Genomic DNA, 18,754 nt, shown 5'->3' on the forward strand with positions numbered 1-18,754 from the left:
AAGAAGGTTTTTTTTTGCTTAACTTATGTGGAACCCAAACATCAAAGCAATTCACATAACTAAGCTGGTGCAAATGATTTTCAGCACTTGATTTGGATATTTTGAGTATGTCGTCTGTCTCTCGTGTGGTATAACGTTGATTATTCTCAATTGATGTCTCGATTTGATAGCTATCAACTTCAACTGTTCCACCCGACCGCAGAGCATCGTCCAGCGAGAAATCTCCGACACAAAACTTGGCAAACCACTTTTGACACGTTCGAACAGTCATAGCACCTTCTCCATACACTGCACAAATCTTTTTGTGTTTCAGTTGCGTTTTTACCTTTCTTGAAACAATAAAGCATAATATGCTGAAAATGTTGCTTTTTTTTTCCATCTTCAATATTAAAATGTCTACACAGAAATTCACCAATTTTGATAAGTCTTTTTTTAAATGCACGCTGATATGACAGCTGTCACATACAATCTAACAAAATTGTTTCGAATGAAGTTAAAGACAGCTAAGTGCTATTAGAGCCATCTTACAGAAAAAACTGAACGAACCTTTTGGACCACCCAATACTTTGTAAAGATTTTCTAGCTTTGGGAGATAATTCTCAGTGTGCATACTACCTGGACATTAAGCCTGGACAGAATGTACTTTTATCTTTTATTTCCTTAGGAAGTACAAAAGAACAACTGTGCAAAAAATCAGTTATAAGAAAAGAGAAATTAGTTTGCAGAGAGGAGACTTCAGTTTGTACTGCTAACTCTTGTTTTCTCAGGGTTTAATGTCTCTTCAACAGTTTACTTCTCTGTGAAATGAGAAAGTTATATGAGCTCTAGGGTTTAAGATAACATTGAAATTCTGATTCCCATGCCCAATCTGTGAATGGAACATATTTAGGGTGGTAGAGAAGAGGAAGGAGTGCCTTGAAGAATGTCACAGTTGGTGAGGTTAAAGAAATACTACTTGGATGGAATGTTTGAGAAACTACCAGAGAAGGTGTTTAACTACATCAGCAGTTATGAGATCATAGAGCAACATTACCAACATTAGGTTTGTCAAAAGGAATGTTATTAATGACTCTCAAAATATCAGTTTGGGTACTGTGATGACCATGGAAATCAGAACATATGTGACTAAGAAATTGATATATAGTGATGAAATAATAAAAATTCCTATGGACCACCTAATTTTGATGGGACGAGAGCAGTTCCAATTTTTTTTTTTTTGTAGATTGAGAATACTTGAACACATTTGAAGAAAGAAGTGAGGTAGCTATTAATTTCTGTTAAGTTTTTCATTTTAAAGATGTATATAAACTCATATTCAAATTTTGTGCCAAGCATTAAGAAAATTAGAGGCTTACTGATACTGTCTGCCAAACTTCCTTAGGTGACACACTTTTAAAGTAATGGATTGAAATCCATTAAAGTTTTGTTTTAGTTTCAAAAACATTTTCCTAAGAATCAAAATTATTTGCATGTTTTAGATGAGCTTGAAGAAATGTTGAATCCAATGGGAACTGTTCAAACAAATCCATATACTGAAAATGCAACAGCTTTGCACATCAGATTCCCAGAGAATAAAAAACAACCTTATTACTATCCTCCCTTTGATAAGGTAAGCTAATTATTTAAAGGGCCACTGTGTGTGAAATAATTGGATTATTAGTTCTCGGCTCTATATGTTTATCATTTAAGCGATATATGTCTTTCTCTTTCAAGACGTCATATACATTTACATCTTGGTTCAGTGGAAAGACCACTGAGCAGGAAGCCAACTGTATTTAGTACTGGCTTTATCACTGACCGAGTGAGACATGGCCCCTCTGGAGTTCAGATTCCTCATTTATAAAATGAGGAAATCATAATTGTTCTCTGAGGTCCTTTTCAATTACAAGGGCTATAAATGCATTCATATGTAAATCTAATAAACATGTGAAACGTGCAGTGAAACGTGCCCAGCATGTTGGTTCAGATTAAAGACAATCACTACTGTGTTAGAGTTGGTATTCAAAGAACAGATTATTTATGTTTAATATTAATATAGTAGGACTTCCTAAGGTGCTGTTATTTTTGTAGAATCTATAGCAAGGGCTTCTATTTCTCAACACATTTCCTTAGTCTACAAGCTGCATGTTTTGGGGATATGGAGAGTGTCTGGTGGGGGTTGAAAACTGGGCTATGATCATTTACATGCTAAGAGAGCTGAGCTGTCATATGTTGTACCTTCAGGTTTGGCCTCTTTGTTTCAGGTATGATTGATGCTGATTTTCGTGAGGAAATCTTTGAACAAATTCTCACATAATAAACAGGAATTTTATTTGATTTACTTAATGCATGTGAGACCAAGCTGCCTTTAAAAATTGGTATTATACTAAAATTTCAACTAATCTACCTATACACTTAATTGTATTTAACATTCAGCACTATCAGACCTATACAGAGTAGATTTTAAATATAGTGTGTAAATTAAATTAATGTAACTCAAATGTTTCTTTATTTTCAATTTAGTTGAATTTTATCCACGTTAGAAGTAATTTTTCATTTCATTTTTTTTTAAATGTTCTTCCGATCAGTAATATACAACAAAATTAAAATTTGTGATTATTACAACAGTAGAAATCTCACATGTCAAGAACCATATACCTTAGTGTTACACTGAGTAGAAGAAGGTCATTTTGATGCATCCATTACATTTCTGCTATGGCTTTATTCCTTAGAATAGGAATTTATCCATAAACTATAGCTACTTGTGATACAGTTAAAAGTCCAAGCTCTGACTTTTTTTGTGTTCAATTATGGTATGTGTTCAACAGTCATTTATAGTTTCTTTTGGATCAAATGAGTTGCTTTTTGAAGTGTTTTTACAAATATAACATCTTGGGCAAATTTAAGTATTTTTAATCTAATATTTCAAGATAAGTCCAGTTTCTTTAAAATGTTCTGTTTCAGCATTGTTGTCAACAGAGTCGTCTACAACTGGCCACTAAACTTTCCTTTTGCCTTTCTGATCCCTTGGAGAGTCTGTCTTTGAAGATCTACTTGGGATGAAGATTTTAGTCTTTAAATATGTATAATATATTTATTGGTTTTCTTTTAATTGTACAATTTTATATATGATCATTAAAAAATATAATGCAGATATAAAAAGTGAAAGTTCCTTGTATTTTTATTTAATGTTTTTTGCTGTACTTGTATACATTTTGCTTTTCAAATCAACTTTTATGGTTATTGCTTAATTTTATTAAATATAATCTCATTTTATCACATAACAACCTTATGAAATAGGATGGAAATTACCAGTGCATTTTACACATAAGGATTCAATTAAATTATTTGTGGAGAATTAGTCAACTCAGTAACTGGACATGGATCTTCAGATTTTTTTACCTGCTGAGCCTTCCCAATAGACTAGTGGGTTCCCCATCTTTTCAAGAATCAGAGCCTCTTTTGAACTTAATGAATTTAAAAAATATTTTTAGGTTCTCCCTTGACATTACTTCTACTTTTGATATCTGTTAATTCAGAAGAAAACATGACAAATGACAGAAACTTATTTTTTGTTTCGTAACTCTTACATAACTTTGCATTTTCTTAACCAGAAAATATTTACCTATATTAAAATTTTGTTCACATATTACAAGCCACTGCTTATTTTATCTATAGACAATCCTAGTGTACCCTGGGAGTTAACAGTCCTTTATAGTAATACCATTGCTTCCTGGTTGTCAAGAGTTTGAAGACTGGGAATCACTGCATAATACCATTTTGCATTTAAAATTCATGCTTACGTTATAAACCATAGAAATGCCAGATCATATGTAGCTCCTTACAGTCTATGTACAAGTGTAGTAATTTACACTTAAAATTTTACAAATACAAGAGCCAAATTTTAATTTTCTTAATTTTTTTAAACAGATTATTGAAAAGGCAGCTGAGATTGCAAGCAGTGATAGTGCTAATGTATCAGTAAGTATCAAGGTTTTAAAATAGCCCTTATTACAAAGTTGTGTTCATTATTAGTTACCTTCATGTCATACAGGAGACCATACTCATATGCAAGAACAGTCTGAGTGTGCGTGAGTATGTACATGCTAATATTTTGTTAAATGGCAGCTGTTTGTGGTTGGTCTGTGTTCAGCTGGTAAGCCCTTTTCTGATACAAGCACAGGTTCAGCAGGTAGTCTGTAAGGGATGCTATGACACTTCATAGATGAACAATACCATCTTTTTAAATATTATTCAGTTGAATGAGGAGGCTGTAATTTTCTTTATTTCTTTGATATAACAGAGCAGATATATTCAAGGCAGGTTTCGCAATGCTGGGGACCCAGGTTTCTTGCATCTTGGTGCTCTTTCATGTTAATATGTAGTTTTTGTCTCATGTAATATTGGTGCTTCAGCTTCCTACATTACTACTTTCCAGCCCACAGGAACAGGAAAAGCAAGACTAGAGGCTGCACCCATTCTTTTTGAGGATATCATTAATATGCTTCATTTCTGCTCATGTCTCATTAGCCATAACTTAGTCATATGGCCATACCTAACTATAAGTGAGGCTTGTAAATGTAGTTGTTAGCTGGGCAGTCGTGTGCTTGGCTAAGAGTAAGAGATTGTAGTTAATAAAGTAAGAAGGGGAGAATGCATATTGAGAGACAAATAGCAGTCTCTGCTACATACACCATTCCCATAGTTTCTGCCCAAAGACTACAAAATAGATTACTTTGTTTATTTAGTTTACAATATATATAATATTTCTACCATCTGTATTTTTTAATTTAATTTTTTGACTTTCACTTTAAGACTTTGCTGAGTTTTAATCTGTTTTTTTCTTTTCATGTCACCAGTTTATAACTTTCAAGTGACTTTAGTAATGCCATTCTATATAGAATGATAATTAGATAGAAGCCAGGAGGCAAATGGAGGTAATGTATATGCTTTTGTTATTTGCACAGAATGAAAGCGCTATTTAATGTTGGTTAGTTGGAGAAACATCTGGCCCAGGCTGTCTTCTATTTTTGTTTGTTTCCCTTTTTTTTCTTTTCTTTTTTTCTTTTTTAATTGAAATATAGTTGATTTATAGTGTTTCAGGTGTACAGCAAACTGATTCGGTTTCATATATATTTATATATATTTTTTCACATTCTTTTCCATTATAGATTATTACAAGATATTGAATATAGTTTCCTGTGCTATACACAGGAAACTATATTCAGTAGTTTGAATATAGTTGATTATCTATTTGATATATAGTAGTGTGTATCTGTAATCCCAAACTCCTAGTTTATCCCTTCCACCTTACCCCTTTGGTAACTGTATGTTTGTTTTCTATGTCTCTTCTATTTCTATTTTGTAGATAAGTTCATTTGTATGTTCACTTAGTATGATAATCTCTAGGTTCATCCATGTTGCTGCAAATGGCATTATTTCATTTTTTAAAAAATTAATTTTATTGAAGTATAGTTGATTTACAATGTTGTGTTAATATCTACTGTACAGCAAACTGATTCATTTATACATATATATACACATATTCTTTTCCATTATGGTTTATCACAGGATATTGAATGTAGTTCCCTGTGCTATGCAATAGGAATTATTTCATTCTTTTATGACTAATATTCCATTGTGGCATGTGTGTGTGTGTGTGTGTGTGTGTGTGTGTACATGCAAATACCACATCTTCTTTATCCGTTCGTCTATCATTGGACATTTAGTTTGCTTCCATGTTTCGGCTATTGTAAATAGTGCTGCTGTGAACATCGGTATGCATGGATATTTTCAAATTAGAGTTTTCATCTTTTCCGGGTATATGCTCAGGAGTGGAATGGTTGGATCATATGGCCACTCTATTTTTAGTTTTTTAAGGAAACTCCATACTGTTTTCCATTGTGGCTGCACCAGTTTACATTCCCACCAACAGTGTAGTAAGGTTCCCTTTTCTCTACACCCTTTCCAGCATTTATTAATTGTAGACTTTTTGTTGATGGCCATTCTGACTGGTGTGAGGTAGTACCTCATTGTTGTTTTGATTTGCATTTCTCTAATAATTAGAGATGTCGATCATCTTTTCTTGTGCCTGTTTGCATCTGTACGTCTTCTTTGGAGAAATGTCTATTTAGGTATTCTGCCCATCTTTCTATTGGGTTGTTTGTTTTTGATATTGAGCTATATAAGCTGTTTGTATATTTTGGAAATTAATCCCTTGTTGCTTGCATCGTTTGAAAATGTTTTCTCCCATTCTGTAGGTTGTCTTTTCATTTTGTTTATGATTTCCTTTGTGCAAAAGCTTTTAAGTTTAACTGTGTCCCATTTGTTTATTTTTGCTTTTGTTTCAGTTACTCTAGGAGACAGATCCAAAAAAATATTGCTCTGATTCATGTCAGACTGTTTTGCCTATGTTTTCCACTAGGAATCTTACAGTACCATTTTGAGTTTATTTTTGTATGTGGTGTTAGAGAATGTTCTGATTTCATTCTTTTACATGTAGCTGTCCAGTTTTCCCAGTGCAACTTATTGAAGAGACTGTCTTTTCTCCATTGTATATTCTTGCCTTCTTTGTTGTAGATTAATTGACCATAAGTGTGCGGATTTATTCCTGAGCTTTCTGTTCGGTTCCATTGATCTATGTGTCTGTTTTTGTGCCAGTACCATACTGTTTTGATTACTGTAGCTTTATAGCATAGTCTGAAGTCAGGGAGCGTGATTGCTCCAGTTCCATTCTTCTTTCTCAAGATTGTTTTGGCTATTCCACAGGCTGTCTTCTGCTTTACCATTAGAGTTCTCAAAAATTTCAGTAGCCTTTCAGTGCAAGTTATCTGCTACTACAAATACTTTAAGAGTACAGTTGACCCTTGAACAACACAGGTTTGAACTGTGTGGGTCCTCTTACACACAGATTTTTTTTCATTAGATAGGTACTACAGTACCACATGATCTGCAGTTTGATTGAATTCATGGATGCAGAACCTTGGGTACAGAGTATCAACTGTAAAATTATACATGGATTTTCGACTGTGCAGGTGGTCTGCATCCCTAATCCCCATATTGTTCAAGGGTCAAGTGTAGCTCTCTTTAATGAAATAAGTTTATTATAAGTATACACTTACCAGCTTGTCTGGCAATTACTGAAACATATAATTACAGTTTAAGAAATAACAGTTATATAGGCCTATCTTCATTCTCATGCCTATTTTTAGTTACCTTTTATTAGTCTTAATATTGCTCCTTGAACATCAGAAGCGTAAATTAATTTTTATTATTTCTGCTGTGATCTACTGCTACCTTACCTAAATCAGAGAGTCCCCTCCTTACTGACGATGCAATATTCTTGCCCGGATTTTTTTTTTTTTTTTTTTTTTTTTTTAAATAATCCCACATGCAAGATCTTCTTTGTGGTATGCGGGATCTTTTTTAGCTGCAGCATGCGGGATCTTTAGTTGCGACATGCGGAGATCTTGTAGTTGCTGCATGTGGGATCTTTAGTTGTGGCATGCAAACTCTTAGTTCCGGCATGTGGGATCTGGTTCCCTGAGCAGGGATCAAACCCGGTCCCCCTGCATTGGGAGTGTGGAGTCTTAGCCACTGGACCACTGGGGAAGTCCCTCTTGCCCAGGTTTGATGTACTTTTTTTTTTTTTTTTTGGTGGGTACATTAATAAATTGTGTGAAACCAAAAATGAAAGTTTTTAAAATAACTGCCACTTACCTTTCTCGCTCAGAGATAACTATATAAACAGTTTAGCTTTGTGTGTAAATATCTATATATTTTAAAAATATATGAGATCTTTATATATATAGTTTCTTCCTTTTTCATGTAACGCATTTTATGGATCTTGTCATGTCTGTATGAAGAGCTCCCCTGCTCTCTTTATAAAGCCTTGTTTACATTTCATGGCATTAATTATTGGTAGCCATTAGTTATTAAATATTCATACCTCTACTGATGGATGTTTTGCTTATTTCTAATTATTTTCCACTGAAGCTGTGTTGCAATGAATACTTTGTACATCTTTATATACATGTTTGTATTTTGTACGATGGATTCCTAGAAATGAAATTATAGATTGAAAGGTATGTCCCTTTTTAATAAGAATTCTGCCAAATTGCATACCCTAAAAGAGTTAAAATTTACAACACACCCACACTGTGAACATAAAAATGGTGTCATTATTTTAACTTGCATTCTTTTATTATTAGTCAGGTTGGAGTTTCTTTTTTCTTTTTAAAATTTTATTTATCTTTTAAAAGATTTCTGTTAATTCCTTTTTCATGGCTATAATGTCACCTTAGTTCTCTCTGAGGAATTAAATAATCTTGTTTTTGAAGTGGTCTTGCTTCTGCTTTTGACATCTGTCTATCTTCATATGGGTTTTTCTCAATATTTGGTGATTCTTAGTTTAGCTCTTTTGTACTTGTGACTCTCTGGTTGTTTGCTTATTCACTGTAATCTGTGTTCAATATCTGTAAGACTTAGGGTAGACTGTGCTGACAATGGGTCTCCTGTATGAAGATTTCCATACCTTCTGAGATCAGGTGGCTCCTTATGACTCAGTACCCATGCTCCTCACCTCAGTCTAGGGCTGATCCCATTGCTGTTTCAGCTCAGCATAAACAGAGCAAGGGGCATGCCTGACCAAAGCAGCTGCTCCATGTGCAGATCCTGTGATAACTCCCCTGACGATTCCCCCTGGCCTCCTCTCATCCCTTGTATCCTCTGATTCTGAGCTGGAATGCCTCCTGGAACTGTGTGTTTCACTACCGCTTGAATCTCAGCAGATCTGATCCCTGATCCTATCTACTTTCTCTCATTAAAGGATTCCTATGTTACGCATTTTCCCTTGTATCCTAGAACTGTTACTGATCTATATTTTTATTTTTATTTATTTATTTGTCTGCGTTAGGTCTTAGTTGCAGCCCGCGAATCTTTGTTGCAGCATGCGAGATCTTTTGTTGTGGTGTGGGTCTCTCTTTAGTTGTGGTGTGCGGGCTCAGTAGTTGCAGCATGCAGGCTTAGTTGCCCCGCGACATGTGGGATCTTAGTTCCCCGACCAGAGATCGAACCTGCGTCCCCTGCATTGGAAGGTGGATTCTTAACCACTGGACCACCAGGGAAGTCCCACTGATTAGTATTTTTAAATACTTAAGGCACTTCATGGTCTTTTGAATGAAAGGAATGAAGAGAACTAAGTTCTCATTCCACTGTTTAATCCACTCTTCATGTATATGCCAAGAGCATGTTACATTCCTTAATAAGATCATGGTAAGTTGACTTGTTGAATTGTGTGTGTGTGTGTCTGTACATTTATAGGTATATAGATATATATTAAACATGTATACGTTTAATATGTACACACATACAATTTATTTTTGAATTTACCAACACCTTACAAAGGAACTTAAACCTGCTCTTGGAATTAAAAAAAAATTTTTTTAATTGTAGTAAAGTACACATAAAATTTACCGTCTTAATCATTTTCAAGTGTACAGTTCACAAGTGTTAAGTATATTCACGATATACTTAAAACATTGTTATGCAATTGATATCCAGAACTTTTTAATCTTGCAAAATTGAAACTCTGTATCCATTAAACAACTCCCCATTTTCCCTTCCCCTCAGACTGTGACATTCACTGTTCTACTTTCTGTCTCTATGAATTTGACCATTCTAGAAACCTCATATAAGTGGAATCATACAGTATTTTATCTTCCTGTGACTGGCTTATTTCACTTAGTCTAATGTCTTTAAGGTTCATCCATGTTATAGCATGTCAAAATTTCCTTCCTTTTTAAGGCTGAATAATATTCCATTGCGTGTATGTACCAGATTTTGTTTATCCATTCATTCGTCAATGGACCCTTGGTTCGCGTCCACATTTTAGCTATTGTGAATAACGCTGCTATGAACATGAGTGTACAATATATTTTTGAGATGTTGCTTTCAATTCTTTTGGGTATATACCCAGAAGTAGAATTGCTGGATCATATGGTAATTCTATTTTTCATTTTTTGAGGAACTGCCAGTGTTTTCCACAGTGGCTGTACCATTTTACATTCCCACCAACTGCAAAAGGATTCCAGTTTTTCCATATCCTTCCCAACGCTTCTGTTCTTTTGATGGTGTTAAGCCTAATAGGTGTTGGCAATTTTTTTTTTGTTTTTTTTGGCTGCATCCGGTCTTAGTTGCGGCACACGGGATCTTTGTTGCTGTGCGCGGGCTTCTTTCTAGTTGTGACACGGAGGCTCCAGGGCATGTGGGCTCTGTAGTTGTGGCGTGAGGGTTCCAGAGCACATGGGCTCTGTAGTTTGCGGCATGCAGGCTCTCTAGTTGAGGCTCATGGGCTTAGTTGCCCCGTGGCATGTTGGATCTTAGTTCCCTGACCAGGGATCGAACCTGCATCCCCTGCATTGTAAGGTGGATTCTTTACCACTGGACCAGCAGGGAAGTCCCAGTGTTGGCATTTTTTAAAACAGGTGGTTGTCAAAGATCATGGGTCTGTAGAATAGAAAAAAATGTGGTCTTTGTGAATTATGATTATTGAATTGGCAGCTTTTGATCTTCCTATCCAGTGGTTCTCAACCTGAGGCTATTTTGCCTTCAGTGGGGCATTTGGCATTGTCTCAAAATTTTCTTAGTTATCTCAAGTCATGGGAGGTTGTTTCTGGCACGTAGTGAGTAGAGTTCAGGGGCTGCTAAACTGTCTACCATGTACAGGACCATCCTCCTACAACAAGATAGCATGGGGGTTGAGAAACCCTGCTCTAATTTAAAATGTGTGTTATCAAGTTTGTCTTATTTTCTTATTGCAGAAACCCAGACACAAAATCTTAATGGCTGGCTTTTGTGAATGAAGATGATGACTCAGCCTTTAGTTCAGAGGTTCTGGAGATCTACCTAGAATGTTTTCTTAGTAGAATGATTTGGGGTCTTTACAGCCTTCAGTTTTAGGGAAGGAAAGAGCAAACATGTTTTTAAAAATTTCAAACTCACTGAAAACTTGGGAGAAGAGTACAAAGAATTCCCATACAACTTTCATCCAGCTTCCCCAATGGTTAACATTTTACCACATTTGTTTTATCGTTTTGAGTGTGTGTATTCAATTCTTTCTGAATCATTTGAGATGAGGTGGCATACATCATGACATTTTATCCTTTAATTCTTCAGTGTATATTTCCTAAAAACAAGGATATTCTCATAACTAACCAGAATCAATTCATAAAAATCAGGAAAATAATATTGATACAGTTCTGTTGTCTAATTCACACATTCCATTCATATTTAGCCAATTGTCTCAATAATGTCCTTTATAGGTCCAGAATCCAACCCAGGATTACTTGTTGCATTTCTTTAACATGTGTCTTTAGTTTTCTTCATTCTAGAATAGTTCCTCAGTCTTTCCTTATCTTTAACGACTCTGATGTTTTTTAAGAATACAAGCCGGTTACTTTGTAGAATGTCACTCAATTTGGATTTGCCTAATGTTTTGTCATGATCAGATTCCAGCTACGCATTTTTAGCATAAATAGATTGAAGTGGTAGTTTGTTCTTACTGCATTTTACTCAAAGGCAAACAATGTCAACCTGTCCCATTACTGTTGACGTTAATTATTATCACTTGGTTAGTATAGTGTCTACTAGGTTTTTCTACTGTAAAGTTATAAGTAAGTAGTTTGTGGGCATATTTTGAGACTAAGTAAACATACTGTTTCACATCTAACTTTCACCCACTTGTTTTAATATTTATTAATATATCTTGCCTGAACCAGTATTATTACAATGGTTTGCCATATGCTGATTTTCAAATTTATTTTCCTTTTGGATTTGTTAGTTGACTTATACCATAGGGTCGATGTTTTTCTTCTCCCCCATTTATTTACTTACTTTAAAAAAAATTATTGGATTTGTGATTTCTGTTTTATTTAATGACTTATAATTAGTAACTGTCATTAATTTTGATGTTCAGATTTTACCTAGATTTGGCCAGTGGCAACCCATTCAAGTTCCGTCTTGAGTCTTTTTGACATGTCTTTATAGACGATTCTTTGAGCGTTTCCTTCTTTCTGGTACAACAAAGTGTTCCAGGGCTCATCTGGTATTTTCTCTGCCCTAGCTTTGGATTCAGTCATTTCTCCCAGGAGACCTGATTCCTTTTACTTGTTAAAAGTATTTAGAATCCAAGTTCTGGGCACTGGGTATGCTCATTACCCTTGGCATGCAACTGCATCTAGGCCTTTTCATGAAACAGAACTAGGTAGTATGTGTTTGACTGCATAATATTTGAGCATATATAAGCACAGAGATATATTTCTTTATCTGTCTGTTAAAAACTATAAGTTCTTATCAATGTCTCCAATTTAGATTCACCACCACAGGATTTTTTTCTAGCCTTTGCCTTAACATATTTTAAATTACCTTTTCTGACAGTGAGAAATCTGGATTCCTATGAACCTTAACATATTTACTTATTTGCTCAATCCTCTGTAATCAATCTCCCAATCATATAAACATCTTCTCAGTCTCTTTCCCACCAGCCCTGACTACATGGGCTGTCTCATCCCCAGTTGTGTGTTGGTCAGTCTGGCCAACACATAGTTAATTCCATCCTTGACAAGCACACGGCTAACACGCTGTTTTGAGTTTCTAGCCCCTCTGAATATGACAGATGAGTTTTCCAGCCCCACCACCCCAGTAAGGAATGGGAAAGAGCCACAGTCTTTTTTTCATTTGATTATGGCAAGATATGTATGTTGTGTTTTATTTTGGTCAGTAATCACTATTATAATGTGTATATAATTATGAAAAATCTAAACATAAAAACAAAGAGAATATAGGTGTTAACTTTCATTGCTTTCTACCATTATTTTAATGCAAGCATTTTAACATGTGTGTAAGTTCATCAATTGCACTACAGTGTAATTTTTCATTGCTGATTGTTTTGAGTTTTGCAAAAGGATGTAAGATTCTGTGGTTTTTTTTTGGCTTACTGCCACATTTCTGGTAGTTGTTTGTTTTTACCTTGGCTTTATCCAGTGCTGTGCTTTTCATAGCTCAGTAAACAATCACACTACAATTATACAGCTAACCCCCTGCTCTTCCCTCTTCATTTATTCCTAGGTCTTCAGGATATTTACTTACAGTAGGTCTGTAGCGTCTGATTTTGATCCATGAAATTACAGTAGTCTGCTAGGTTTTGCGCTATTTAACTTAACTGCAGTCTGCCTTTCTCAGGCATGAGCAATTTATACTTTTTGTTGTTTGCAGTAACAGGTTTCACTTTTATATGTAAGTGTAGGAGTTACATTTTCAAATTCTGATAACTTCTTATGATCATTTTGCAAAGAAAAAAGAAACTCAGTCAAGTTTGTAAAATAAAGCATACCCTTTTAAGATTGAGGCTCTGAATATAAAACTGTAATCATACATAGAGAGAGAGAGAGAGTGTGTGTGTGTGTGTAAGACTTAATTTTTGCTAAGAGCATTTTAGACTCACAACAAAATTGGGAGGACCGTACAAAGATTTGCCATATATCCGTGCCCCTGCACGTGTATAGCCTCCCTCATTATCAACATCACTCACCAGAATGGTACATTTATTACTAAGGATGAATCTACATTAATACATCATAATCACTCAAATGTCCATAGTTTACCTTAGGTTTCATTCTTGCTGTTATGCATTCTGTGGGTTTGGGCACATGTATAATGACATATATCCATCATTATAATATCATACCAAGTAATTTCTCTGTCTTGCAAATCTGTGCTCTGCCTATTCATTCCCTCACCCTACCTTCTATCCCTGGCAACCACTGATCTTTTTATTGTCTCCATAGTTTTGCCTTTTTCCAGAATGTTGTAGTCAGCATCATTTTACATGTAGCCTTTTCAGATTGGCTTCTTTCACTTAGTCATATGCATTTAAGGTTCCTCCATGTCTTTTTGTGGGATGATAGCTCATTTCTTTTAGTGCTAAATAATATTCCATTGTCTGTAGGTATTACAGTTTATCCATTCACCTACTGAAGGACATCTTGGTTGCTTCCAAGTTTTGGCAATTTTGAATAAAGCCAAATAAACATCCGTTTACAATTTTTTGTGTGGGCATAAGTTTTCACCTCCTTTTGGTAAATAGCCAAGGGGCATGATTACTGGATCGTATGGTAAGAGTATGTTTAGTTTTGTAAGAAGTCGCCAAATTGTCTTCCTAAGGGATTGTAGTATTTTGCATTTCCACCAGCAATGAATAAGAGTTGCTCCACATCCTTCGCAGCATTTGATGTTGTCAGTGTTCTGGATTTGGGCCATTCTAATAGGTATGCAGTCATATTTCATTTTTGTTTTAATTTGCATTTCCCTGCTGACATGATATTAAGCATCTTTTTATATATATATTTTTGCCAACTGTATATCTTATTTGATGAGGTGTCTGTTCAGGTCTTTGATCCATATTTTTTTGTCTGGTGGTTTTCTTGTTGTTGAGTTGTAAGAGTTCTTTGTATATTTTGGATAACAGTCCTTTATCAGATATGTCTTTTTGCAAATATTTTCTCCCAGTCTGTGCCTTATCTTTTCATTCTCTTGACAGTGTCTTTTGCAGAGCAGATAATTTTAAATTTAATGAAGTCCAAGATATCAATTCTTTCAATGACGGATCATGCATTTGGTGTTACATGTTAAAAGTTATTGCTAAACCCAAGGTCATCTAGATTTTCTCCTGTGTTCTTCTAGGAGTTTTATAGTTTTGCTTTTCACGTTTATTTTTATCTAAGTCAGGTAGTATCGGTCCTTCCACCTTGTTTTTTTTGTTTTTTTTTTTTAAATAAATTTTATTTATTTATTCTTGGCTGTGTTGGGTCTTCGTTGCTGCGTGCGGGCTTTCTCCAGTTGCGGCGAGTGGGGGCTACTCATCCTTGCAGTGCACAGGCTTCTCATTGCGGTGGCTTCTCTTGTTGCAGAGCATGGGCTCTAGGCGTGCGGGCATCAGTTGTGGCACATGGGCTCAGTAGTTGTGGCACATGGGCTCAGTAGTTGTGGCTCACGGGCTCCAGGGTGCAGGCTCAGTAGTTGTGGCGCACAGGCTTAGTTGCTCCGTGGCATGTGAGATCTTCCCAGACCAGGGCTCGAACCCATGTCCCCTGCATTGACAGGCGAATTCTTAACCACTGAACCACCAGGGAAGTCCCTGTAGTAAGTTTTAAAATAAGGAAATGTGAAACCGCCACCAGGGAAGTCCCTCAACCTTGGTCTTTCTTCTTCCATACTGTGTTGACTATTCTGGGTCTTTTGCCTTTCCATATAATTTTAGAATCAGTTTGTTGATATCCACATAATAACTTACTGGGATTTAAATTGGGTTTGAATTGAATCTGTTGATATTAAGTTGGGAAGAACTGACAATATTGTGATTGTCAGTTCATGGATAAGAATATTGACAATATTCTTATCCATGAACATGGAATATGTCTCCATTTGTTTAATTCCTTGATTACTTTCATAAGAGTTCTGTGGTTTTCTCATATAGATCTTGTACGTATGTTGTTAATTTCATACCTGTTTCCTTATTTTGGGGTGCTAATGTAAATGTTATTGCGTTTTAAATTTCAAATTCCGCTTATTTATTGCTAATACATAAGAAAAGGATTTACTTTTATATATTGACCTTGTATCCCACAATTGCTGTAATTGCTTATTAGTTCCAATGGTGTTTTTGTTGATTCTTTCAGATTTTCTACATAGACAATCATGTCATCCTAATTATTTTTACATATGCATATACTATTTTGAATCTCACTACTTTAGAAAATTAGTGATATGACTTTTATTTATTTTAATGTTTATATGAAATCCCAGTTAAAATAATTTCAAGTACAAAATAATATGCTAATGGAATATAAATCCTTACAGAATCTTGTCAGATAATTCTGGAGATTTTTTGGGGGGGTGGGGGATAAGGAAGGGATATGCTTTCACCTAAATGGTTTAGTTTTTCTTTAAATATGGGGAAATGTACCTTTTTCTTTTTATTTTCTTTATTTAATAAATTTATTTTATTTAATTATTTTTGGCTGCGTTGGGTCTTCATTGCTGCGCGCGGGCTTTCTCTAGTTGCAGCAAGCAGGGGCTTCTCTTCATTGCGGTGCACAGGCTTCTCATTGCAGTGGCTTCTCTTGTTGTGGAGCACAGGCTCTAGGCACGCAGGCTTCAGTAGTTGTGCACACAGGCTCAGTAGTTGTGGCTCGCGGGCTCTAGAGTGCAGGCTCAGTAGTTGTGGCACACGGGCTTAGTTGCTCCACGGCATGTGGGATCTTCCCAGACCAGGGTTCGAACCTGCATTGGTAGGCGGATTCTTAACCACTGCACCACCAGGGAAGCCCCCCTTTTTCTTTTAATGTTAGTATAATTCAGAGTCTGGATCCAAAAAATAGTATGGTCCATTTTCTTTATTTTAATATATTCTTACAAGGATTGGGAAAGAAAATGGGATAACTGTATTTTTTTTATGTTTACTTTTAGCCAAGTTTCAGTCCTTACTCTAAATGTTTTAATGCCTCAGAGCCAAGAAGGCACCTATTAATTTTTTTTAAAACTTTATAAATTTGGTTCATCTTTGATTTTGTTTGTTTTTTTCTTTATAGAAATTAAAAATTAAAAATTAAAAAAGATGAGAAATTCAGTTCAAATAATGACTTCTTTTTAATCCAAATTACAATTCTGCCACCTAGTGTTTGCATACGGATTTTTTATCAGTATTCTTTTTTCTTCCTTTTAAAAAACTGTTTGAGAATAATATTTTCCTTCATCCTTAGCTTACAAATTTAATATTCAGCTTAAGAAAAACTTTTAAAGGTATCCAACTTTTTACGGAATTAGATTGTTAATATCTCAAATTTTAAAGCTCATAAATTGTTGAAAAATTCATTGCGTAGTTAACCCTTGAACAACACAGGTTTGAACTGTGCAGATCCACTTACAAGTGGATTTTTTTCAATAAACACGTACTGCAGTACTACGTGAACCGTGGTTGGTTGAATCTACGAATTTAGGGATTTTCTACTGCTTGGGGGTTGGTGCCTCTAACCCCTGTTCAAGGTTTGCCCGTGATGTTTACACAGTTTAGTTCTGTAATGAGTAATTTTACTTTCTTAGAGTCGAGGTGGAAAGAAGTTTCTTGCTGTACTGAAAGAAATCTTGGACAGGGATCCGCTGTCTCAACTGTGTGAGAATGAAATGGATCTTATTTGGACTTTGCGACAAGACTGCAGAGAGAATTTCCCACAGTCATTGCCAAAATTACTGCTGTCAATCAAGTGGAATAAACTTGAGGATGTTGCTCAGGTAACAAAAGATCATTTCTGTAACTCCATTCAGCAGTATATGTTACTTTGTTGATTTCATGTAAATTGTCCTTTCCTACATAGGTATGTTTCCATAGGTTGGATAATTTTCTGCAGGAGAAATTTTGAGGTTTTAAACTCTTACATATTCTGGTCTAAATGGTAAACCAGAAAGTTTTAAGATTTCAAAATCCCAGATTCTGGGTAGGTTTTCTGTATCTTTTACTAAAGATAATTAAGACTTAGGTCTTGGTGTAATCATCTGTAATTACTACCAGCATGTGGTAGGTTCTGGGCTACTTCTAACAGTTTCATCAATGAACTCCAAGGTTTTAATCTTAAGACCCTTTGCAGTGAGTGTCCTAAAATGAATATGTATTGTTTGAAAATTACCTCTTTTGTAAAAGTTAACATTTTAGATCATAAGCCATTCAGATCAATTTTACTGTTTATTTAAAGTTGGTCAGTGTTGATGAATATTTGCCTTTAAGCAGAAAAGAAAAAGGGGAAAAAATGTTTGATCCAAAAAAAGCCACCAAATTTTAGCTACTTGAAAAGCACTGGCATTATTAAATTCACTTGGTCATCAGTGCTCTACAGAAAGATTCTTGAAATTATTTTTTAATCAGAATGAATACATTTGGCATATTAAAATAATGATATTCACCTTACTTGAATTCAACTGATCTTTTAAAAATTTTTCTTGTCTTATTAAATCTATAATGACTTTAAAAATTTAGTCAAGAAATGTATATTTCTTTTAATCAGGTATATTTTTTTAAATCTTTCATTTTATTGTTTTACTTTGTAAATTAAGTTTAGAAAGGATTTCTTTTGAGTTTATTCCTAGGGTCTAACAATTTTTTTGGAATCATGTTACAGAATTATATGATGTGCCTTGTTTAAACTGGTTACACAGACCACATGAAAATTACTTACTCTGAAAAGGAAGTATTTTTGTCATCTAGATAGATTTTAATTGTTCTGACACAGTTGTCTTCTAACCATTTATTTATTTAAATTCAAGGTTAGTTTTCTATGAACCCCCCTAATGGTTGAATATAAGCATTTTTTAACTGGCACATTTGCCTACTTCTCAATGAATAACATTCAGTTCTAAGTGCCTATCCAAGAAATGCATCATGTTATTATTTTGCATATAATTAGAATAGAAAAAAGTTTCTTGCTGTACTCTTAAGATATCTGAGAGGGAGGTTTTGTATGTCAACTGTCAGAAAATGGAATGAGACAATTCAGGCTTAATATTTCTTTATTCGAACCCCAGGGGCAGAAATTTTTACACTGAGGAGTTTAGTTTAGTATATTTGTCTCATTTCCATGAGTAAATCTAAAGCATTGTTTTCAGATATAACTTAACTTCCTCCATTGTGGTAGAAGAAAGTCTGTAGTGTAACTTAATATTCTTATAG

At 34.9% G+C, this 18,754-nt stretch overlaps 1 protein-coding gene across 5 annotated transcripts in view; it reads left to right on the forward strand.

Moving 5' to 3' along the window:
• PIK3CB (phosphatidylinositol-4,5-bisphosphate 3-kinase catalytic subunit beta) overlaps nucleotides 1-18,754 on the forward strand; it is a 193,001-nt gene that overhangs the window by 133,414 nt on the left and 40,833 nt on the right. For all 5 annotated transcript variants that reach the window (XM_061193631.1, XM_061193634.1, XM_061193636.1 and 2 more), the window contains 3 exons: nucleotides 1,479-1,609; nucleotides 3,910-3,960; nucleotides 17,137-17,325. In XM_061193631.1, coding sequence (XP_061049614.1) covers nucleotides 1,479-1,609; nucleotides 3,910-3,960; nucleotides 17,137-17,325 — 371 coding nt within the window. The remainder of the gene's footprint in view (nucleotides 1-1,478; nucleotides 1,610-3,909; nucleotides 3,961-17,136; nucleotides 17,326-18,754) is intronic.

Source organism: Eubalaena glacialis, chromosome 6 (assembly GCF_028564815.1).
Source record: "Eubalaena glacialis isolate mEubGla1 chromosome 6, mEubGla1.1.hap2.+ XY, whole genome shotgun sequence".
Lineage (NCBI taxonomy): Eukaryota > Metazoa > Chordata > Mammalia > Artiodactyla > Balaenidae > Eubalaena > Eubalaena glacialis.